General features: G+C 41.6%; 1 protein-coding gene across 1 annotated transcript in view; it reads right to left on the bottom strand.

Moving 5' to 3' along the window:
- Nucleotides 1–23,808: 23,808 nt before the first annotated feature.
- tmx3b (thioredoxin related transmembrane protein 3b) overlaps nt 23,809–26,133 on the bottom strand; it is a 39,915-nt gene continuing 37,590 nt past the window's right edge. Inside the window, exon 16 of the mRNA XM_080489513.1 lies at nt 23,809–25,997. Coding sequence (XP_080345639.1) covers nt 25,734–25,997 — 264 coding nt within the window. The 3' untranslated portion in view covers nt 23,809–25,733. The remainder of the gene's footprint in view (nt 25,998–26,133) is intronic.

Here is a 26,133-nt window from a genome sequence, read left to right on the forward strand (position 1 = left end):
TGAATTCATAGTAATATTTGAATCAATATGTGTGTTTATTCGCACATGTTTTATTCATTGTGCACATTCAAAATGGAAGAGAGAATAAGCAATAACTTGAGTCTGGCATTGTTTCGGCCCATGCATTAATTCAGTCTGACGCTGTCCTGCGTCCGCATGTCTATATGCATGTACTAGATTGTATAATGTCATTCATTCCGCAACAAAAACATGCAGGGGAGGATGTGTGTCATCGTGTTGAGAGAGTAAATGTCTCATACCTGCAGTTTCCGATCATTCACAGATGCTGGTCGGGATCTCAGAACTTCTGCCATAAACAGTGATTACAGGTGGAACTTTGTGGAACTCTGCTCCAGCCTCTAATGAGAAAAGCAAATGAGACAGGAAGAGAGACATAAATATAATTTGGTTAAAAAAAGACGAAGCTGAGCCATAAATCATTCAGGTTTCCCTCCACCCTCCGTAAAACTTATAAATCACTGATTCAGCACTCTGTGGAGCAGCTAGCCAGGACACCAGATCTGGGTTGGGATTCATCAGAGACCGAATCTGGGTTAGCGAGCAGCTCGAAAACGCTGAAGCCACTGGAAATGGGCCTTTGATAGAGTCACATGTTCAGCAGTTGCTCCTGAAAACTGGGGTGCACATGCTGTGTTGCCATGTAAACTGAGAAGTCAGAGTAAATGACAACAACGTAATTTACTTTCATTTGCACCCCCGAAGAAAAATAATCTGTTGCATTGCTCAGCAGTGCTCATTAATCTGTGTGTTATATTGAATCTCACTTTGCTTCCTCATTGCTCGGTATCCCGCAGACAGAACGGCATAAAGTACTGCTGAGACTGAATCCCTATATATTTATCAATATTTACAGTCCAGTACTTCAGTGATGTCACTGCAGTTCTGAGTATGCAAATGAATCCACTACTGTGCCATTAAAAAAAATGTCTTATTGAAGTTCTTTGCATGTATATGATGTTCTGTTAAGAATCAAAAACATTTTTTAGAAAAGAAAAAGATAACAATGTGCAATTGTTTTGCTGCATATCAGTGAATATTACTGAAAGTCTGAAGTCAAATTTCAGGCTTGAGCGTTCATTACGTAAGTCTTACTACATAGGAGAACAGGAGACTAAATTAATTGAAGAGGAATTTCAAACATTTAATGTATTTCAAAGCAAAAGAAGAAAAACCTTTTTAATAGAAAGAAATCAGCAGAACCAGACTCAGAGGAGGAGAGTCACTGCTGTCCCAGTTGAGGTGAGAGGATAGGAGAGAAAAGGACAGAGTTCAAAACAGGACAAACACAGAGAGAGAGACATCACCACACACTCACATTCACATGAGCTTGCAATTTTAGAAAAAATTTAATAAAATAAAAAAAGATCTCAAGTTGACGCTTCTGGATTGTGGGCAGCAAGCGGAGTCAGAAAAGAAAACCCACAAATGCTGAGGTAGAGCATGCAAACTTTGAAAAGAAAGGTACCTCGGGCCTGGGAGAATCTCACAGTGAGGAAAGACTACTAACTGCTACATCACCATGTTCGGTGACATCACATTTCCTGCACGGTGCTCAGAACTTTTGCACAAAGAAGCCCTGAAGCGGACGGTGCTCAGATTCATGGAGGTCAGGATTTCACTTTTTCCTAAGTAAGTAAGTATAAGCTAGAAATCCTGCAAAATCTGCAATAAATAGTACATTCAAAATCTGTGTTAAAGTGCATAGGCAAGTCAACAAAGGATCAAAATTAGTGGCATTTATCAAATATTATCAGTAGCTTCAAATACGAGCAACAAGTAGGGGCTGCACTGTAGCTTTGGTTTGCATGTTCTCCGTTTGCCTTGCCATGAACTAATCACCTGTTCTAGGTGTACCTTGACTTCAGCCACCGTCAGCTGGGATTGGCTTCAACCCTGAACCGGATGAAGTGGTGCAGAAAATGGATGACTGGATAAAGTTAAACAAAGTTTGAAACACTGCCAGGACTATCTCAGTGTATTTTTATTCAGCAGCAAGAATAGTAGCCCCTGGACTAATCTCTAAACTCACTGTCCGTACACTGTACTGCACAGTACTCGTGCTGTCAACCTGTCAGCCATCATATTTAGTTATGTCATGTGAATGGAAGTCTTCAGTCACATCCAATCATGCAGTACATGATAACTGCTGAGGCTGTGAAAACCATCAGCAGTGGCTACACAAGGACACACAAAGATTACAGCTGATATCTGCTAAAAAACCTGCTGCTCCACCTGACACAAATCCAATCTCTGGGCAGTTCTGTAACCGTGAGCGGACGCCCGAGTCATCAAGTCAGGCGACGGGGGCCACGCCTGATGTTCCCCGGACACAGGCGTGGAGCCGGGCTGACCGGCCATGACAGATGGGCGCTGAGATACGAGGGACCTGTGAGGCAGAGCCACTTTCCCCCCACGGACAGCGCTCGGTGACAGCAACGAGACACCTATAAAGCAAGGGGGAGGAGACAAGGGAGGGACGTGCGGAAAGAGCGATGGGTTGGCGATACAGTGCTAGGCAACAGGCTTATGATTCACCCTGGGATATCAGTCGCATAAGTCACAGGCAGAAACCTCGGTGGGGGGGGGGGGGGGGGGACAGAGAGGCATGCCGTGACATGAGCGATTTCCAATTTTAACCTCATAGGCCATCTTTTCTTACTAATCAAGTCTGATCAGATGTGAGGCTACTCACGAAAATCTGCACTGAAATGGTTTTTCTGAACCTCAAAGCCTGTAGGTGTCTGCAGGGAAATCACAGTGCAAGGTGACCAGATAGCAAGGATTGTGACATTGTCTAAAACAAGACGGATGGAGGAATGGACACGATGTCAAAACAGAGTTGTTCCTGTGAGATGAACTTGTCTCCTCGGTGGTGTTACACAGTGATATAGAGCTTGGCGTTTTACAATATGTTCTAAACCGTGCGCAAAGATACTTCCAGTTAATCAACTGTCTACTAATTTCGAACACGGACAATGTCTTTAAAAGAACCTCTTCTGTGCAGCAATGGTTTTACACCAGTTTCTTAACACTCTGATGTAAATATTGTGTGGTGGTGTTGACCATGTGTGTCTGTGTTCATATATATTACATGACGCAGGTATATGATTAATTCATAGTCCTTAGGTATGGCTGAGCAAACCTCGAACCTCTGAAGATGCATTTTCAGACACAAATACTGAACCATGCAGTAATTTCAGAGATTACAGTTTTATAATGACCCATTTTGAGATCATTGTCTGTTTAAATTGCGCAGCACTGTGAGATTTGGCAGCATTTTCCAGTTGGATTTTACAGAGTCATTGTTCACGAAACATCCAATTGGCTGTGTTCGTCTCGGGGATTGGACGCCTTTCTTTGTAGTCCTTGCGCGTAAGACTACAATGCCCTTGAGTGTGATCTTGTGTCTGGGATTCTGCATCAAAGCTAATTACTGGGATGCTCATGTTGCTGCTTTGTATTCCTGAATTTAAGGTAGGCGCGTTTCATTAACCCTTTTTAGTAAACAACTGTTTGGGGGTTTTTTTTTTGGTCAAGCATGCACATTAATCACACACAATTCGCTTAACCTTGTCAACGTCATGTGGTCAACAGTGGTTGTGGTGTTGGAGGGTTAGTTCATTGTGTGTCCAGAAAACTGTATTCCTGTGTTTATATTAGGTAGCAATTATGACAAAATAGGAATATCGATGGAGTTCTAGAACTTTTAGCATAACAGGACTGATCGCTTTGGATCTCTATGTAAAGGCATATCAGATGTTTAACATCAGAAGCTATTTGCAAGCTTCTTTAAGTTCATTTTATATCCTCTCAAAATTCCAACGGGAATTAAAGCATTCAGTGTAAAGAAAAATCACAACTTAATGTATGTAAAATATGTGCCGCGTGTGATTGAGAGTCTCAGTCCTTGAGGGTTAGCAGCTTTGCTTGAGTTAGATTTCAAAAGACAAAATGATAAAAGGTTCTTCACCACAAGCTTTAGTTATTATGCAGAGGAGTTGGAAATTATCTAATCAAATAGGGGATGACTTACCCTCAGCAACCCCGGAGGTTGGATGGACAGAAATCATTTGGTCAAGGTTGAAAAACATTACTATCACATTTAAATGTGAGGGGGGGCTGCAAAAAGAAAGTCGAATCCAGTGCAAAATCACTATTTACCTCTGAATTATACTAAAATGAACCAAAATGGCATTCAGCTCTTTTATGCTTACCTCTTTTTTTGCATCCAGAACTAATTTGTGACAGCAGTCGCAGCCCGACGCACCCACAGCTAATAGTGCAGTGATCAAACCTGATGATGAAACGACCATAAGACATACTTGCTTTGTGGACTTTCTCTTTGTACCCGCCTTCACTTGATACGTCTGTGAGAAATACTACAATTTCAAATGTGTGGTGTGTTTTTTTAGAATCTCATAACCAGTAGTGACTCGATTTGTGTCGATCCCAAAAACTTTCACTGTACAAATAATTGTTCAAGTGTACTTGAGTACAGTTACTAACTATTTAGCTGTGTGGGGCAGTCTCTCATTAAAGTCATCTGAAGTTACATCGACTGGAAGTCGAACAGACGCGCACATTAGCTTTAGTTAATCACTGACAAAACCTGTGGTATTTTTCAGCATCAAGCACTCCTGTGAGTCCCGTACACATTTTGGCAGCAATGCAGAATTCAGCAAAACAACCTATTTTTGAAAAATGGATAAACTCTTAATGACAAGAAGCAGCAAACATAAAAATAAACCAACGTGCAAAAAGGAACACACAGCTCTTTTAGTAATAGTACAATATCATTTTGCAATGCTTCTAATTCAAAATGTTCATAATTCATGAAACACTTGTGTAGTGTTTGTTTATTTTTTCCCAGGAGATTCTGGCCCCCTCTTACTGTTAATCATATTAACCCATTCACACACGCTCACTCACCGATGGCGACGGCTACCACACAACGCACTTAACTTCTAGTCTGTGATCGAACCTTCAACCTCCTGGAAAATGAGGTGCAACATTTTTTTATATAAGAAACGATAACAAGTAATGATCTGGAAACTTCAGGAATTGTACCTGCATAACTAATTTTACAAGTAGAAGTTAATTGTGTGATACAGCAATGCATTTCTCCCAACAAAGTCAATAGTTGATGTCATTATTGCTTTCTACACATTTTTATCATCACCTAATGCAGGGGGAAAAAAAATCGACATTGAACTGCAGAGAAATTCAAATTTTATCTTGCCTGTTGTTACTGTATTGACTCAGTGATACATGAAGATACAAATGCCAATTTATTCCAATGTGTACACATTCGACCTGGTTCATGTACTGCGGGTCATCACTGAGCATTTAATCGGTTTTTACACTCAGTATCATCGGCCAGTAGAACGTATTCCTCCGCATCGATGTTCGCTTCTTGGACAAGAATCAGCTGACATAGAAGTGCCAATAATATTGTGCAGCTCCACAAAATAAATCTAAAACCGCTTGTCAGGTTATGTACAGCATGAATGCCGCACTAGGTCTGAGTTATTCCTTACAGACTGTACTCAGACATCCTTTGGGTGCTTTGGGGGGTTTAATGAAAGTGTCCAGTGTCTCTGAAGGAGTATCCTTTCGGATGAATGAATGAGGGGGGGGGTTAAAAAAAAAAGGAAGAGGTGCATTGCATCCCAACTCCGCTACTGGGACTTTCCATATCCCAAAGTGTCAGCATATTCACAGCCCTAACTCTATCAGTGAGTTTTATAGCGGCAAAAAAACTCGAGCAGATCTGCGAATGGCTCATCACTGCACCCCCTTGAATGATTTCACAGCTCATAGATTCATTTGGTCCAGTGAGTAATGCAGCGCCATGTGCAGCAGTGCCAATAAAATTCCTGCTGAGGCACATAGTCGGACATTAGCGAGGAAGACAATGTGCATACAGAAGTCACATAGTGGCGAGCGTGTGTGCGAGCGGGGGGGGCTAGACGAGGGGGAGGGTGAGTGCCGTATCCTGCTATGATTACAGAAGTGTCATGGCTCAATGAGTCATTATTCACATTACAAGCAAACATGGGGGCCTTGTGATCATGTGCTGTTAGGGATTTCAGAGACAGAGTGGAAGGCGTGCGGTGGCGGCGGCGACAGTTGGAGAGCGCTTGTTAGCCAAGACAAAAACACTTCATTATCACTGGCTGAGACCAGAGCCCAGACACTCCAGTATTTGACACTGGGGAAGCAGTCGTCATTGTGTTTATCTCTCACAAGCATACTGATATCTGAATCCCTGAATTCAGGGTAGCTTTTAAAACAGTGTGGGATAGTTTACCCGAGCCGCCGCTTCAAGTCTATCCATCTTCAACGTTTCCTCACTTCTTGACAAGGCGCCATTGAAAGCGAGACAAAAGCTTCACTGGTCTTTGACAGCTGAGTTATGAGTCGCAGTTTCTCGACTCGTAGAGCTGTGTAAAGGCAATTTCAAAAATTTTTACATCACCGTATTTCTTCAACTAAGCAGCACACTTAGTAGGAATCATACAAGAAAACGTTATATTCTCACATTAAAAATGCAACGGTAAAGAGGCTATAATTGATGGTTTGGGGCTAAGACTGGGTTTCATGGAAAATTACACATTGCAACAAGGTCACAGAGATTAATTTAACACAACCTCCACATGAGCACTCAGAATGAGCTATCATACAGCCACATCAACACACCATTCACATATTAGTGTATGAGGTCCCCTTTAGGCCATCGTATCAACAGAATCTTTAGAGGCTTTTGTTGGTAGCGTTGGAAGAATTCGCACTCTTGTTTGGATTGAGTTTAGGTACTAAATCTACTTGGATGCGTTCGACTGAATGTCATTGTTTAGCCTAAAACTGTATTGTCATTTTGCCTACTTGACACTGACCATGGACTCCTGTCTCTCCATTTCTACTCAACATCCAGCATTACACACTTCATTTCTCCTCTTATATATGGGGTGCACTATACGCAGGCAGAGGCTGTTACTGCAGCTCGAACAATGTAAAGCAGAGAGCAGTCAAGTGGGCATCTATTCATCCCATATACTCGGCTTGTTAGAGCCCGATATGCAACAGCGACCCAAAATGTTATGAAATATAATGTAATAAAACCCGAAATGTAACAAGTGCTGAGCCTGAAATGTAATTTTAAAAAGTGTAATCAAACTCAAAATGTAACAACTCGTCAATAATGTAACAAGATGCTGAGCTCAAAACTTAAAAAATGTTTAATATTACATTATAGGGCAGGCAAAATACCTTTCCCCTAATAGTGTAATACTTTTATTACAATCAATGATTTATGGTTTGGACTTAAACTGCTTCAATTTGAAAAACACTGATATATTGAGTTCTAAAAGTTAGGATTATTTGTTTATGCGTATATCTATAGTTTATGGTATTTATGTATAATTGCTGTTGCCCAAGTCATTCATAGTCTTCTGTTGTCTATATTGTGTAATCTATTCCTCAATTCATCAGTTCAAAATAATGACTCATGATTAAACAAATCAGATTTAAATTCTCGTTAAATCTCTTTTACATTATTGACCAGTTATTACATTTTAGGTTTTAATACATTTTTAAAATTTAGGTTTAAGACTCAGCACTTTTGTTACATCATCGACCATTTATTACATTTCGGGTTTTAGTACTTTATATTTTATAACAATTTGGGTTTGTTTTACATTTTGGGTCATTGTTACATATCGGGCTCTAACATTGCTCATCCTCAATAGGGTTTAGGGGGGCGCTGGAGTCTACATCGACCAATTTAAGGTCAACGCTTATTTAACCCCTGAACAGCTCTCCCGCTAATCAAAGCACTAACAAAGACCTAACACAATGAGACAATCGTCCACATTCAGGGCACCGACAATCAATTGTGAGTCATCAATTAACCTAACAAGCATGTTGGAGGCCGTGCTGCCTGAAGAAAACCCAGAGCAACCTGCAACCGTTAAGCAGTGAGGCCAAACACCAGCACGTCCACACTTTTTAGCTTCTTTCACGTCTCGTCATTAAATTGTACGGATGTAGAAATCCAAAGAAAACCTCTTTATCTTATTTGCCAGTGAACATACACCGTTAACATGGAGCACAGTGGTACAAGGAGCAGCTGGATAATGTTTCTGATGTGCTGGAGAGCAAACTATAGAAGAAGAAGAAGAAAACAAAAAGGAAAGTTCATTGTTATACTCCAGTTCAGAGTTGATGGTCCAATAAAAAGGCATTCATTAGTCAGATATAGCTTTATTAACTCAGAACAGATCATATGCTACTGTCTTGATCCAGAAAGTTATTCCAAAACGAAATGTGTTGCTGTTATTTTTGCAGCCGTCACAAGTCCCGTTTGTTGCTGCGTGTGCCGCGAATTAAAGCTCTGCCCTCCTCTGCCACCTACGCAAACAAGAGTTTGGAACAAAATCAAGCTTTTCTCACAGTTTAGCCGACAGGAGTTCGAAAGCAAAAAGCTAGAGACGAGTTGTCTGACAGATTCCAAAATGTTGGAAACCACTTTAGAAGCACTGTCATCCTCACCAGGTTTATTTATATATTCGCTGCTTACACATCCACTTATTTTTGTGCATTCCTTAGTTCGCGCAAAAGAATCACCACCCATCCTGCAGCTTGTTCGGCTTCAGCTGCCTCTTTATTTGCAGCTTTATCGAGCAATAACCACATCGTCTCCCTGGAAGCTCGCTGCATATTCTTCACAAAAGTTTGCGCCGATGTCTCGATAAATGTTTTAAAAAGTATAAATTCAGTTAAATGCATTCTTTTTCAAAGTGTGTGAGGATTCTCACATGCGTTGCCGTGTGCTGAGGAGTATTTTCTTATTTGTTAGATACAGGATTTGCTTATCTTTTTCACTGCGCTTGCCATCTATAATCTGCGATAACTGGCAGAACTATTCGCACACCGCCGAGATGCTTCTAATTGGATCTGTCGATTATTCCTATGCGTGAGTACCTGTTACGCTTTAATTTGTCTCCATTACACAAACAGTAAATTCCATTCTAAAGATGTGTGCTTTGAGAAATAATGAATTGTTTTGTCCACTGTGTATTTATTTTTCTCACGACTTAAGATTACAAGATCCTCCCTGCTGCCGTTTGTTGGACTTTAACGGAGGCCCACCCCACACTGTATACTCATCAATGCCTTTCAAGACACTCAAGGTCATTGTACATCATGAACATGAAGACAGAGAAAAAAATAATCAAAGCCATTCAGGATTTTGCAGTAGACCAACATTGTTCAGCATGAAAGTGCTTGTTTAAAACCTTAACAATGGTTGAAAGATAGAGCAGGGTGTCCTCTGCATAGCATTGTAAATTATATTTGTGGAAAATGTGGCCAAAGGGGAGGAGATAGACAAAGGGGGTGGGGCCTAGGACAGCATCCTGAGGGACACCAAAGGAGAATTTAGGTGGATAGGATGTGTGAGTTTTACTGAATGAACTGAGTACCGCCACGCTGACCACGCAGGAACACAGAAACACAGAAACACAGACGGACCGACAAGAAGAAACAGAACTCCACTCCTACATACACACCGCTGTCACCAGGTGCAGACAATCACACACTCACATGCACAGGTCAAACGCTACAGGGCAGGGAGCAGCAATGAGACATGAGGGGAAGTCACGGAGTCTGAAATAAAAGAACCAGAGTTAGAATTTCAAAATACCACAGGAAACTAAAAGTGAACCATGACAGGAGGCCAATGTGTTGAGGATGATGGAGTTGGTGAATCTTCTGCTCATCCTGTGCTGGACGTGCACTGGTTGGACGTGGAAGCGTAGAATGAATAGTGTGGATCAGTGCGGCCAAGTTAAACTGCTATTCAAACATACAGAACTTCAGCTGCAGCATTTGACAACACAAGTGATTCCAGGTCATCGAGTTCAAGGTTATCACAGTATAAAGCGTCATCTTGCTCCCTGTCACCGGGTCAGAGTAAACACTGGCTGTTTCAAAAGGTGTGTTCCCACACTTTTAAAAAAGAATGCAAAGTGTCAGTCACTCTCACGGTTTAATCTCTGATCCTCTACAGATTCCAACTGTAATTTTAATAGCCGTTCATTCATATGCAAAACGACGACGCCTCTCCAGAATGTAAACGAGGTGAAGAAGAGCAACTTTTCCGATTCGTTCTGATACCAAACAGTCGGCAGGAGAGAGAGGGGAGAATACATTTTAATGGGCAAAGAGCAGGTTTGTCTTTTTCATGTGCCTGTATCTCCACGCTGGTATCATGTGTGAGTTTACCAATTTAATTAGTGTTTTGAAGTCAAGGTCGTTGAAAACTCTCACTGTGTGTGTGTGTGTGTGTGTGTGTGTGTGTGTGTGTGTGTGTGTGTGTGTGTGTGTGTGTGTGTGTGTGTGTGTGTGTGTGTGTGTGTGTGTGTGTGTTTGTGTCTGTGTGTGGCCTCTTCTATCTTGGTGAGGAGACCCTGATTACATGCTATGAAGTCACACATGGAGGTAAACCAATGAAGTTTTCAGGAAAAGCCTATTTTAGGATGAGATTATGGTTAGTGGGGGGGGCCGGGGGGCGCGGGGCAGCACAGTGGCGTAGTGGTTAGTGCTCTGGCCTAACACAGAGAAGGTCGTCTCCGGGTACTCCTGCTTAATCCCAAAGTCCAAAGAAATGCAAGTGAAATTGTGCGTAGATACATTCACTCCAGTTATGTGAACCAAAATGTGTTACATCTTTACGTTAAGGGTAGTTGTTACCTTTGTAGGGGGAAAAAATCCAAATTGTAGGATTATTCTATGTTTAAGGTAAAACAATAGTGGAAGTTAGAGTAAGCATTATGCAAGTCTGCAGGTTGGTCAATGCAACGTCCCAAAAAGTCATGAAGTGTGTGTGTGTGTGTGTGTGTGTGTGTGTGTGTGTGTGTGTGTGTGTGTGTGTGTGTGTGTGTGTGTGTGTGTGTGTGTGTGTGTGTGTGTCGTTTCGTTGTCACAGTTAACTTTAGGGACTAGGAAGTGTTTTATATCAACGACTGGGCACCACAAGTTATGCTGGACTAACGTGTGTGTGTTTTGGTATTTTGCCTGCTGGCGCGTGTGTGTGTGTTTGTGTGTGTGTGAGTGCCTGTGTGTATGTTTGTGTCAGTCACCAGAGATATTAAGTACTGAAAATTGTTAGTTTTCCATTCTACTATAAAGTGCCATCTGCCATAAACAAACAAAAAAGCAGTCTCTTTTGCTCAGGTTGGTTGTTCCCATCTGAATAAGGAGGTTCAGGTGTTGTTTGATATTTTTCACCATGAAAATGGACAATTTGTTTGTGCCACATTCATTTTAGGAAGTCATAAATCATATTTACAGTTATAGGCTTGGGTATGTGATTTCACATCGACTCTGCACCTTTTTATTTTTCATCCCAAGTGGCAAAAATCACATTGACTACAATACAGTCAAAGAAATGCACAGACATTTTTTTAGACAGAACAAACTGTGATTTAATTAGGGGCTTTTCTCTATCGAGAATCCGTTTTGATCTGTCTGCATTTGTTTGCGCAAGGTTTTCCCAAAAGGAGCATCTATTCGCTAAAGGCTATGTTAAGACTAATACATTTTAAATGGATTTTCTCCATAATACTGTGCTATTGTATGTAGTTCAGCAAACTGACGTTTCTACACTCACAGTTACACACATCAGCCCGAGGCGAAGATGTTAACTTTTTGCTACTTATATGCATAAATTTACCACAGAGCACCGGAGTTGTTTGAGGTCATTATTGCGTGAGATTTTAAAAACTTCTACACTGGAAAGCGTCACGTGATCATGCCCTAACTTTTCAGAGAAGTAGCAAACAATGTCGTCATTACTTATACAAACGAAAACCAATGCTTATAAGACAATCATTTTTGACCCACTTTGTGTGGGATTATTATTCTTTATTGTGCCTGACCAACTTCATAGTGTTTGCTCATGGAGTGAAGCTATTTTCAGAGATTAAATAGGCTCTTCAACAGGAAGTCCTATTTTTCATATTTCTCAAATTCTACCTCGTTGGTTTTCAACCCTTGGCAACTCAGCCTTTTTTTTTTTTTTAGTTTCTATTTGAAGATTATATACTTTATATTCTCAAAGTCTGTGCTTTCGTTTGGTGCGTCATTTGTGTGTGATGTGCGAGTGACAGAATTCTTCTGCTGATGAAGTGATACTACATTTGGGATTTGGCAGCTCATTTCGTTGTGTTTGAAGCATGTTGCTTATACATTCAGCAGAGTTGTGGGGGGGGGGGGGGGGGGGGGGGGGGGGTGTTATATTTAAAGTGTTAAATCCTTCTGAAATATCTCACTCTCCAAGTGGGAAGTTTGACCTCTTTATTTATTCATTTGGGTTTTTTTCATTTTTATTTTGTAAGACCTGGACTTCGTGGTTTAGTAAAACTCGTCATGTATAATTGTGTTGTTGGACTTCAAATCCTCAGGTGAGCCAGTTGCCACTGACTGAATACATGTCCAAAGGTCAATTAATCAGCATGCCGTCATAATAATTTAAAAGGCTTTGCAGCCGATTTACATTGGGAGAAGCTGTTCGATTCAAAGCTCCTGTGTTTTGTGTTTACATTGATTGTGAGGCGGTGGGTCCTAAAGAAAATATGTAATTTACAAAGAAAGACAAATGGATAAAGGAAGCACACAACGGCAACAACATTCATCATGTTTGGAAGATTGTCCACTAAATTGTGTTACGTTTTTTTCTATATATAGATGAGATGTGCCACTCGGCAGTGCCGGGCTCTGCATTTTTTATATCCTACTTCCAAAGGTGAATAAAAATATCAATGTAATGTGCAGATTCAAAGACGTCGTTACATTTGGGAATATGAGACTCATATAATAGGGAGTTACACTGACTTTTTATTTCCTATGATTACTGCTATTGAAAAGCTTTGATCCAGAGGCGTTTGTTTGAAGTAAGAAATGATTGTGTAATTACAGTTTATTCAAAGAATAGCAGTGGTTTTCAGGAATGTGGGGTGGACTGGAATGTGATGGTACAGCAGCAGGAAAGATCTGGGGGGGTTAGGGAGATGCCTTTTCCTAATCTGCCCCCCCCCTTAGATTCTCAAAAGAAATGAGGATAAAACTGTCATCTATTTCAATAAAACATGCATTTTTAGGATTGAATCATTGTAACAGTGAAGATTGTGTGTGCTAAAAACAGTGAAGTTTAAATTACACTTTTTAGCTCTGTTTACACAACAAAGATCTGCTGAAAACTATCAATTTCTTTTTTTTCTTTTTTTTTTCTTGAGTTTGGAGTAATTTGATGGAGCACTGAGAACCCCACAAGCACAAATGTTGGATGTTATTTTGGAGGAAGCTGTCAATGCTTTCGAAAATTGGGTGGGGAAACAAGGAACCTGTCACAAAGTCAGAGATGTGGGAGAAAACGAGCAAAAGAAGAGCTTCGGAAATGATACGAGGATGAAAAAATGTCTCATAATAAATGGCACAAATAACCAGCAAAAGAAATGCTTCTCACCACAGCAACAGTAGCATCACAGCTAAAAGCCGAGCCACAACCTTTTTCAAACGTCGTGGCAAAAAACGGAAGCACTCATGAACAATATGAGCTTTTTCAGACACTGTAGATCACATTGGGGTGTCGTAAAATTAATCCATTTACTCCTCCCAGTAGTCTGGACAATATAAAACAAATGCCAGGTATTCCAGAATCAATCAAGAGTGTGTTCTTTTTCAGCAGAATACAAAAACTCCCTGTGTTATGAGCAAATCCTCAAAACAGAAGTTTGTAAAGATGCTCCAGGAAAGACACTGTCGAAATCAGAAATGACTTCTGATAACATCTTTATTGATGTTTTTTTTTTCTTCACTCTCTGGATGCTGTCAGAAAAAGCTGATTGATTACAAGAAAACTGTTGCAGCGAAGCACTCAGGAAGAGACAATGCCGGCTGCCAGCTCCCCGTTCTTTGCTGGTGACAAATGTAGCCTCTAAGTGGCTGTGGCAGGCTGTGATCCTGCAGGACCCTTCATGTTGCGTATGAGCGTAACATTTTTTTCATTAACTCCAGGTGTTCCATCCCATCTTTTCCCTCTCTGTCATCTCGGCCCGGAGCCGAGCAGCGATTTCACTTTCCGCTCTGTTTAAACCGAGTCCACAAAGGCGGAAACACATGACGGACAGCCCCTGCCCTATATGCAGCTACACCGCATGGGCACGCACATCATGCGCGGGGAAATGCATAGGATTGAAGCCACGGAAGACAACCCTCTTTGAAAAATAGAAGAAGAAAAAAAAACACAAGGTTCAGGGCCAGTTTTGAAACATGCTTTTGGCTGGCTGTCCTTGACGAACCTCCAGGCTGGATCCTCCTGGGTGGTCGAGGCAGCGTGGAGCACTGAGAAGATTTATCTGGATGGTTGACAACCTCTGCACCACTTATCCAGGCTGCCTCCGTCCCCGAAGAGAGCACATGTCACTGACTTAAAAGCAATGCTAGGAGACAATGACACGGTGATCTCGTTTCATCTGCTTCTCACTTTACTGCAGAGAGACTTTGAGCAAGTGCACTTTTTGTTTTGGGATTGTTTTGTTTTTTTCCCTCCCCATCAAGATGTAGATTCTCTCTTTGAAACCACAGTGTATATTTCTTTATTTTGACTCCCACAAGCGGGCTTTATCGGAGGCATTTTTCTGTCTCGGAGTCACGCTGAAGAGACTTAGTATATTGAAATGCAAGCCACATGATACTGAAGCACAGGTGCTAAGTGTGGGGGTCATGGGGTTTCATAATGTCTATAATGTTTTAGGGGTTGGAAACTCCTCAAGTGACGAAGAAATTGCACCAAAACCAAAGCAAGGCACCTTATGTAGTCTGTTTCAGGTCACCATGGTGTCGAGCAGGTTGGCTTTAAGGCTCAGTTCACGCGACAACTTTTTCAAGTATTGTAGTTGTCCGTTTATACCACAGCCAAAATGTAAATGTATGCAACTGAAAGCCCTTGAACCATTGACAGAGTTGCAAAAACATGTGTTTAGTGGTCGGCGTGAATGTGAGCGTGTTTAAAGGTTCAACGAGAGGATGGGGGAGTCCTGCAGCAGATGGTGTGACCCACACAGAGCCCTGATCTCAACATCACGGACTCATCCTGGGATTAGACGGAGAGACACAAGCTACTGAGACGGCCTGAATCCACAGAGGAGAGTCGCTGTGCTGTCAAACATGCTGGAGTGCTGCTGACACAAGGTCTTGGTTTGATCAAGGGTTTTTTTTGGTTGTTTTTTTTTTTTTACACTGTTTAGTGCACTCTGAACGCTGCATACACATTCAGGAGGAGGAGAGCTGCAAATTATTTGGTGTCCACATCTCAGCTGAACTATTACAAACACATCCTATTAGACAGGGGAAGTCCAATAGAGGCTGTGCTTATACTGGCCTGATTAATGTTTATCAAACATCCCCATCCTCCCCCCCCCAAAAAAAGATTACTGCTGCTGCTGCTCCAGTGGACAACATGAAGACACATCATGAATACACAACTTCCTCCAGTCAAAGACAGTACACACTCCCCTTTCACCGTATAGTTGTACTTACTTTATATCTGATGCTTGATTCACACGAGTGCGCTGTATTTTATTTTGTCTTATATTGATCAATAACTATATTTAGCTTGTGTTTATTTAAAACCTCTGTTTTGCACCCTTCTGTCAAGGCTGATTCATCTTAGTGTGACGACAATAAAGACATTCCTTCATTGATACTGTACATCACGGTTATATATTGGATATTTATAACAGATTGTTTCACATTTTTGGTTTATTTCAGTATCCAACGCACATGCTTCAACAGCAGCAGGAATGCTCTGTCATTTCATTTGCATCGCTGTATTGGTAGCAGATGGCGAAAAAAGGAAAACAACATTTAGCTGTCTGAGTGAATGCCTTATTGTTGTCTGTTGACATTAATAATTCATAAATTTCCCACCCCTTCTCGCAGATGTTTTAGTTTTGTTTTTGTTTTGTTTTTTCAAAAATATCGCCAATAAATGTAAATAACACAGCTTTTTTTTTTTTTTACATTATTTGACGATTTAGTGATTGTAAATTCTCTCTTTATTTCTAAATCTTCATTGTTTAATGCTTCTTCTTCTACAAATATTGAATACGCCTCTCAGCATCGCCTCCTGCAGTAAAGCTCCCTCATATTATTGCAACAGAGAAGCCCCGAGGAGTCCGACAGCCCTGCTTGTTGTGGTCTTTACAAACAGTGGTAGTCCTCCAGCCTCATAATTGCTTGGTTTCAAATGTGTTCCTGAGCCATCTACTATCAACAATGGTGTCTATTAAGAGATTTTTGAGCACCTCCAGGTCATTTTAAAACCAAATAACAGCAAACAATTATGTTTTTTCTAACAATGATTATTTGGTGATTACATTACAGGGCTCCCTCGCCTTGACAAACACAACATGGTCTCCAGGCTATTGAGGAAGGAAGGTGACGGTGTCACTGAAAGCAATTAAAAAGCTATCAGAGGGAGCTGAAAAGGAAACATTTCCTATTAGATTGCAAAGTTAACCACTGGCCTGGGCCAAATGCGGCCACCGGAGCACTAAGATGTTATTACTCTCTGTAGGAGGTGTGTTGTTATTCCTCTGTGGCGTCGGATACCAAAGTGGCCTCTGTAATGGCGGCCGTAGCACTTTGTGCTGCTCTTTTCACAGAACACATCAGGAGTGGTTGTCTCTACTTGACTTGTCATTGCTCACATGAACTCTCAAAGGAGTCGGGTTAATTTTCAATGCATTTTTTTCACTTGACGTCGAGACGTATACTAACATGGGTGGGATTATATCACACTGTCATCCTAGAATGAAGTTGTTTTGTTTTTTTGTTTTTTTTGGGGGGGGGGGGGGGGGCAGTGAACACACTCACAACCCCGAAACTGATAAAAAAAAAAGATTATCGGGTATGACAAAACCCATCAGATTTGTGCCAGATGATGATTCAGCTTCGAGGTTTCAGAGTCCGTGTGGTAAGTCACAACCAGAAGAGAGATAATGGAGATAATATAATATAATTTGTTCTGCTTTGCACAGGTCATTGAATTATTTTTAGGGTCCAGAAGGCTTTATTTATTTTATGTTTTAGCTAATCTCATTAGATACCCCTAAATAAATAGATCTTTTAATGGGATCTTGCATTAAAATCATTGTGTTGGATCTCTTGTTCTCAAAACAAACTACTCACATGCATGCAGCTGTAACGTTTACTTTAATTAAGTTATAAGGTTAAAGCTCAGTAGTGCAATGGATCCAGATTCGTTTATAGGAGCTTGGGGTGAATGAAAAGCGGAGACACAGAAATTATAAGGTAAATTATATTGAAAACAAAATAGTTAAACGCATTGAACATATAAATATAAATTAACGTTTTAAAGTGTACATGACAATAACAAACACAATGACAACAATAACTACACGAAGATACGGTTAACAAAAACCCGTATGACCTTTAGTCAGCGTTTCTTTTAGTGTTTCTGTCAAAAGAAAAGCAGCATCTTGTTTCCAAAAAAACAGAGTTCAGAGTTCATCAGATTCTTTTTCCAAAAACAAAGTTCATTGATCAAAAAGAGAATGGAAAAGAATCATAATCCAACAAAAATGGTATCCGGTGGATGCAACAAAATAAAGGAATAAAGGGGGTCCTAGCGGATCGGCTTGCCACCTCTCACAGAGGAATACCGGGGCAGGAGAAAATCTTATAAGTTTCACAAAATTAACAGTTCATGTTCATAAATAAAAATAATTTCTTTCCGGAATCAATCATCAAAACAGTTGCGCAACACAATCAAAAACAATCTGAAATATATACACTTTAAATAGTGATATCCGCGATCGCGGCTCCCGCTAACCCGGAAGTCGCGATTTTCACACAAAATAACTTTTTTTCTCACTGCGATCAGATATCTAACGTACTGGTTCAGTGGAGACGGGCCTCCAACCACTCACCGTCAAATCTTGTGAACTGTCGTGATGTGGTTTTAAAGTTATGGTAACTTTCTGAAGGTTTGTTTGTAGCTCGAGTCAGTACGTGGTCGCAGCGGAAGCATGGACTTGCCAACCGGAAGTGACGGCTGTCAGCCATTTTTATGCCAGCGCCATTTGTGGCGGAGGGCTGGAGTGCATCAGCCGTCTGTAGCAGACGTGGGTTACACAGCCAAAACCACGTCAAATATTCAGAAGCTCGAACAAACAGTCAAATATTGAAGTGATATGGACAGTGGTGATTAATGAAAAAATTAATAAGTCAATAATACTCAGCGAATATGTCGAAACTGTCTGAGACATGATTGGTTCACTATTGGGACTTCAAACAAACTACAAACCGGAACACAAACAGAAATCCCTTCGACTCTGCTCTTGTAATGAGAGATCGATTCACTCAGATGATCACACATGCAGCCAATACATCGCAGTGTTTTTGATCATATATTAATCTTCTCACAGCCTTTTTATCTGTGCACAGATCATTGCGAGACTGTTCGGGCCCCAAAGGGATTCTATTTTGCTCATCATTCCAGGTATGAAGAGACCATAAATAAATGAGTTAATGAATATCTATATTAAATTAATGAGTTCCGCATCTATCGTCATTACGTTTGTATTGTCTTTGCATAGATCACTGCTGATAAGGTCCTCCAGAGATTCTTTCCTAACCATGAAGAATTATGGTAAAGATATTGCTTCCAGATTCTGCATGTGTGCGGAGGTATCGATTGATTAAATCAAGCAGTAAATAATTGAAGGATGATCCAGACTGTAACTGTGCACGGATCATTGGTTTTAAGACTTTAACAGGTTTTTGGGGGGGGGGGGGGGGGGGTTTCAGGCAAATACTTCTTGATATGAGGGAAGTGTTATGCAAAGGAAATCTTCATGTTGAATAAATGAATAGGACAATGTTTATCTGCAGTTTTAACCGTCTAAACACACTGTTTACCAGCACGCAGCCAGGATGGGTTCCTGCAGCACATATTATAAACCAGCGCTCCAGTACTATCAAAATCTGGACACATTACCTCCAAATTCTATATTCTTTGGTTGATATCGATTCCTGCAGATGATCAAACACAAGCAATTAATAATTGAAGGTACTGTAATTAAACCCTGGACACAAGTCAAATAAAACCTTTCAGCTCCATCTAGGTTATATTAAATGGACCAGTGGATGAATATTTCAAGATCACCTGCAGTTTGTTTCATGTAGAAATAGGAGAAGAAAAAGAAACAGCATGGTTTGTTTGCTGAGCTGCACCGAGCTAAACTTTGAAAATTAATATTGAAATCTTCTCCCATTCTACATTGTGGAATAAATGTAAAACATCTTGAATGTACACAGGTGTGCGCCTGTATGAAAACCACCATGTACACTTTGCCCTCGCGCCTCAGCTTCAGACTCTACCCATCCTAAATGTTCTTGGCATGCCCGTGACCGGATTATTGTGCAAAAGCTCTTAACTTCAAATAAATCCTACTTTCTTCTCTGAATTTAGCACTCAGCACCTCGAGCACCAGAAGTATTTCCTCAGATATCTGGTTCTTAGGGGTTAAAGCGATTCAAAAACTGTTCTCTCAAGCTCGTCCATTTCTCGATTTTTGAATTTATTTTCTTGCTTGAGCTGCAAAAGGTCCCACAGAAATCACGTGTGTGTGTGTGTGTGTGTGTGTGTATGCACAGTGAAGTGTTGTTGACTGTACCACCATTAACACCCAGCTGGCTACAGTCACTAACGGGGGCGGGGTTGGACATAAGCTCTGGACCCAGCGGGCAAGTCACGTAACGTCCCTGAACATCTGTCTGAAGGGGCTGAGATTAGACACAAGCCACGGAGGCCATGACACACACATACACACTCACACACACACACACACACACACAAACACACACAGTGGTAACACTCGTCCATGTGTCGAGGAAACCAGTTGGATTTTTCTTTTTTTAAGCTCTTTGGATAATCAGGTCGGTGGGAGGAAGGAGCCCGTGGCGATGACGGGAGTGACGCCGTCAGCAGCTACACCGCGACACATGTCACCTCCCCCTGAAACAGTTGCGTCTCAGGTACTGTAAGTCACCCCGGCCACCCCGAGGGGACAGGTCCCCTCAGTAAATGATCACGACCCAGGCAACATCATTAGGCGACTGCTGTGTGGCAACGGCTCCCCGGCAGAGTGATAAGCAGAAACACTCCGCTGGGAAATGCTTACAGCGCACTTAGAGGTGACAGGGATAATATAGGCCGCGCACTTGTTATTCTCAGCAGAGCTGTGCATCATTTGTCCGCTTCTGCCATAAATAAAGAAGCCAGGACGTGGAGTCCAGATGAGCTGGTTAGCGGCAGTTTTCACGAGTTTTTTATTGACTGCTGCCTGTAAACTCGGTTAAAGAGGGACTGCACAACATTAACTGTGGACAGCGGGTTTAACAAGCCTCAGAAATGTTTGCACTAAAGGATACATGCGCCTCGACGGAAGAGTTTTAAAGCATTTAAGGACGCAAGCACACACGAACGCACAGACACTTTACAAGGAATAAGCTGTAAATGTGAGGACACACGTCAGTGTAAAACCTCGATCTGCACAGTAAAATGTCACATAATTTAGCAGAAAAAGACATCTCCGATATCCAACACATCAATAAATCAAAAAAAAAAAATGACCCTTGATAATTTCAAGATGCCCGGCTAGCTCAGTTGGTAGAGCATGAGACTCACAATCTCAGGGTAGTGGGTTCGTGTCCCACACCAGGCGCCACCTTCCCGTGGGCTCACCACCTGCAGGAAGGTTCTTAAATGGTGCATTGTGATCTGGGTGACTGACCGTGCTCAGACTGTCACCCCCACAACCCGGAAACAGATAAGCGGAAGAAAATGAATAATTTCAAGTCCATGCTTATTTAGATAACTACGCTGATTGATAGAGGATAAGCTGATATATAATATCATTGGGTCAAGTTTCCTTCTCAATCAGATTGCTTTCTGTTCCTGGAGAGCCGACGTCCTGCATGTTTTAGGTCTCGTCCAGGTGCAATACACCGGATTCCAACAATGGGCTTGTTATTGTTTTTCATTCAGTGGTTCAATCCCATATTGTCTTGTGTGATAAGTTGGAATTAATGCAATGTCTTGTTTACAAATGTATTTTAATTTCATGTTTTGTGTTAAAAAACAAAAAACAAAAGCAAAATGCTTTCTGAAGCAGAATTCATTAAGATTGAAATAAATAAATATAACTAAATAACTTATACAGATATAGAAGTTGAAACAGGGCCGTGTATCAAGAATGCTCATTCATTGTCTTGCCTTACTTCTCCGTAATGCAGCTGAAGGGGTATTTGTTGTATAATTCTGTGATCTATGCTGGAGCCTGATCTGATTATTTGGGCTCCACTAATCACATAGTGGGGATAAGCTAACGACGATCTAAAAAAAATTTAAGCGGTAACACCATTCACAGATCTTGTGAGATTATTTCATCCCTTTTCAGGGGTGTAACATTTGCCCAGTGTTTGTGACGTACAGTACATAGCACTAACCAATGCATAGAAACCTTCGAATCAACAAGTTACACCACTTCTGTCGATCTGAAAGGGCTCATATCAACTCGAGTTTTTACATTGTGTGAATTTAATCAGAGCTGCAATAAATCAAGATTGCTTATGGTGAATGTGTCTCCAGCTATTGTGAGTTCCAACCTTTGCCATTTCAGCGTGGCTCGATGTAAAGTCAACAAGACATTTCATTGATATATATACTGCCGTCTGTAAGAAGTGCATCGGCTGTTCTTTAAAGAGCGGGGACATTTCCAAACATTACACTGGTGAAAAAAGACTCTTGTCTACGCTATTCTGTAGAGATTGCATCATCTGAATGGATCCTCACTGGCACCTTATTTTGCATCTCTTTTCTCTTTTCTTGACCTCAAAACGTGCAGAACCATTGATAAAAAAAATCATTGAAGGGATGGGGGGTTATATTAAGTGGCAATATTAACATTCATTTCGTGATTACTTGTTCTGCTGCTTTTCCACGACATAAGAGAATGCTGCTGTATATATACACTGAAAAACAAACTATAGCTGCAAAACATTTTTACATGTTTTCTAACTCCAACTCCAAAGCGACACCTTTTTGGTCTTTGTCAGAGCTCTTGAGAGATGAAATCACACTTAAAATGTCTATTATCCATTTGACGAGTTCCATCTTCCCCCCAGTTTTGCTCTTTAAATAATCAAAATAAAGTACGTAATGCACCGTTTCGTGGTATTTGTCTGTCAGGGTGCATTTGTGACTCAAAACGTGTTGCTCTTATCTTTCTTTCTTCTCCAGCGTGCTGTCCCCTGCAGGAGTGAGTCTGTTTGATGCCATAAAAGTTGCAACGGCGTTGACGGGCAGCAACATCACTGCACAGTCATCCCCCCCCCCCTTAAAAAGAAAATAAATAAAATAAATGTTTTTGCCCAAATGTCAGGCCGCTCGGAAGAAAACAACAAGCCCCATCTATCGACTGACAAGCTGACAAGCCGCTATTAAGCCTGGTTGAACCGGTGAGGTGAAGTTTGCAGCACAAATCGTCTGACAGCGCTGTGAGAAACGATCTAACATGCAATGATGGAAACAAAAGCCAGCTCAAAATAGTCATTTACTGGGAGGAGGCGATATCCCTAAAGTGCATATTTGCCAACATTGTTTGAATAATTAAGCAGTCTTAAAAAAAAAAAATTAAAATAAATAGACGGACTTCCGCTGCTTTCCATCAACCACAATGCAAAGTGACTGCCTTCCTAACAAGATGAGCAAAGAGAGCGAGTGTGGGCCGGTTTCCATGGTGAGTAAAGCTAATCAGCCAGTTCTCATCTGGTTGAGTGACACAGACCGAGCTCCCGATACCCTTGAAACGTCGGCTTCAAACATTAACTGAAATAACCATCTTTCTCTTCACCTTGACCCAACGTGCGAACCCAAACCATTAAACACCTCCCTGCCGAGGCCGATATGAGAACGATTACCATCTCTCGGCCTAATTTGCCATTTCACCATAAGACAAACGTCAGAATGATCAGCGGAGTGTAATTGCCCTTGTCTGCTGAGCAAGATTGTTGGTACTTGGAAAGAAAAAGAGACAGCAGGCCTCCTTCATTTGCCACGCGATGAAACTCATTCTCAGAATATATAGCGAAGGTAATTGAGCGATGAATTACTTTTTGCATCAGCACCACTCAATGACACCGATTCTGATGTAGTAATATATTATCTCCCCCTTTGAGGTAATTCCTCTCCGAAATGACAATCCGATGCAAAAATGAACCGTCTCCTTCGCGATCAGATCTGAAAACAAGCGTCCAAAGTTTTCACAAGTGGTGCCGTCTTTCCCCTTTCGATATTGCAGAGGGCCGGGCTCCAGGAAGTTCACCTCGACGCTGGGCTGCTTCATTATGTGAAGCCACGTCTTTGAGTTTGACTCGTGAACACAGCCGTTCCCAAAAGAGATGAAATAAATGAGTTTCACATCAAGCAATGCAATCAGCCGTGGTTAAACCGGGATCTCCAGGAATTTGATTATATCTGCTGTAATTGAGTCGACACCTCCACCTCAGATCAAGCCGGTCGGAGGGAGAGAGGGAACGAAAGAAAGAAAAAAACACATTTATGTGTGATAATTGAAGCTTGATGAAGAAATAGACGTCTAAATAGAAGACAGGCGGGGGATTATTTTTTTTTTTTTAGAAAGAACAAACAAACAAATATGCACAGGTGGGGAAAAAAAAAGAAATATAGCAAGGAAAGAAAAAAAACCCAAAGAGGACAATCTTTATTTCAATCTTTCAAACCTGCAATAAAGTGTGACAGTTTCCAAACCCAAAGAGGAAGTTTGGCAGAGAATGGCAGGCGACTACAAAGACCAGAAGGCAAGGCGAGGGCATGTTGTCCTGCGGTGCAGTTTCACATAAAAGCAAGTTTAAAACAACAGGTGCGCTTACAGTGAGGTGCTTAAGTGGACCATGTCGCCGAGCTAAAACGGCGCGGCGAAAAGGACTCCGGTTTGTGGTAATTACCGAAAGAGGGTTTTGCTTCTCTCTTGATGGAAACAGGCCAGAAGCGTCTTCTTTTCTCAGTCTTTCAGCTTTTAAGGTAACCAGCTGCTCACGCCGACTTCTTATTTGCTTTACAAATACCCACTCTCATTTAGATCTTGGCGCAAAAGAGCCGAATCCCTCCAACTTTTATAACAACTTAGTTGTCAGTAAAGTTAAAAAATTTTTTAGGGGCTTCAGCTTCCATCGCTGGACCTCAGATCTGATCAGCATGCGGTGCGCTCTGCATTTTTCATCGGGACGATATCACAGGGGATGTAGAAGATTTTTAGGATCACTTGCTCTTTTCATCTCGCAGCCGAACCTTTATGGGTTGAAGGAGAAGCCAGGAGCTCTGCTTGATTATAGCGATAACCGACACTTAAGTAACAGGGATAGGAAAATATAATGGAGCATGATTTCTAAACCTGGAGGAAAAAAAAGGTGGGAGTCACAACTCAGTAGAGGGAATGAGGGAATACAGTCCTAATAATCTATATGCTCAGCTTACGTCTCACTGCCTTGGGATGTAAACTTCAGAGTGCTTGGTGAATTCAATATAGGAACGAGTGATGGAGGACAGATTGAAATATGGAAACAGACAGAGCCTGTCTATCTGAGGCGTACGAGTTGTTAAGAGCCGCGGGAGCAACTGATGCATGTTATGGCTTTTGCGAGACAGGTACGACACGACTATACATGGAATTCTGAGCAGGTTGGTCATATCGGGTGGAAATGGGTCTGCCATATTATGGTATCGCAGGGAGCGATACCAATTACCGTGCCAGCTCTTCCAGCTCTTTTTCATCATCTTTCAACAGAAAAAATAAATAAATAAAAAAAATAAGAAAAGACACAAACAGGTGGCTGACAGAGAGAAAGGTTGAAATGCAAGGGCTGTCTCGGCACTTTGCACCGCTACAAGAAGGAGGAAGAAATATTTTCAGGCAATAACGTACAATAGAAAAAGCAACTTATTTCATTTATGGCAGATTTTCCTTCCAGGGCACTTCCTTTACATAAGCCTACACTTTGGGCAGGGGTGAAGGTACAGTAAACAAAATATCTCAATGTGTTATTTTCAATTCAGTTTCAAGGCAGAATTCATGTATTTTAATGCTGAAGGACATTAGACTCAAAGCAAAATACACAATAGTCTGGGACATGACCAAAGCAGATATAATGAGGGCATTTAAGTGGTTTTAACACAATGACCTAACTATGTCAGAGTGTCACACATCACATGGAACAAACCACTGGTTGGTTGACTTAGAATAAATAATTTTTTTTTTTAAAAAGTGGTATGTTTGGTTTGCAGCCATCCCTTCTTCTCATGACCTTTGTGTTTGTTATTAAAAACGCTGTTAGTTTCAATTCAGTGGCTTCGCAGAGGAGCCCACCATACACATCGATACACAGAGCTCACAGAGGGGGCGACAGTCTGGGCTCGAGGGGCTTCGGGGCAAGTGAGATAAAAAACAAAGAAGCTGAACAGTAACACATTGATATGTCTTTGAGTTTCATGTCACCGCATTTGACTAGGCCTAATCCTCCTCCAACCGGCGGCCGCCCCTGTGTTAATCGGTTTTCTTCTCCTCGGGATCCTTCTCCCCGGCATCCTCTTCCTCTTCGTCCTCGCCGCCTTCCAGCTCACCGGCGCGTTGCCTCTCCTCCTCCTCTTCCTCCTCTTCGTCGGTGAGGCCATCTCTCTTGAGCGCGTCTAAGTCATCCGAACCGTCATCCGACTCGGCGGTGCAGATGCCGTAGCACATCAGGCTAATTACACCCAACGGTAGGCCGAACAGGAAGCAGCCCAGCAGAGGAGAGCTGCGAAACACCGACTGATGGGGGGGGGGGGAGAAGGAGACAACAAGAGATGAAAGGGAGACAAGAAGTGAGGATGGGGGAGGTGTGGGTTTTGGGAAAAAAAAAAACATGCCAGGAGTTTGGGGGGGGGGGGGGACAGAAGCAATGGAA

The sequence above is a fragment of the Lipophrys pholis genome, assembly GCF_963383615.2.
Source record: "Lipophrys pholis genome assembly, chromosome: 20".
In the NCBI taxonomy this organism is placed as follows: domain Eukaryota; kingdom Metazoa; phylum Chordata; class Actinopteri; order Blenniiformes; family Blenniidae; genus Lipophrys; species Lipophrys pholis.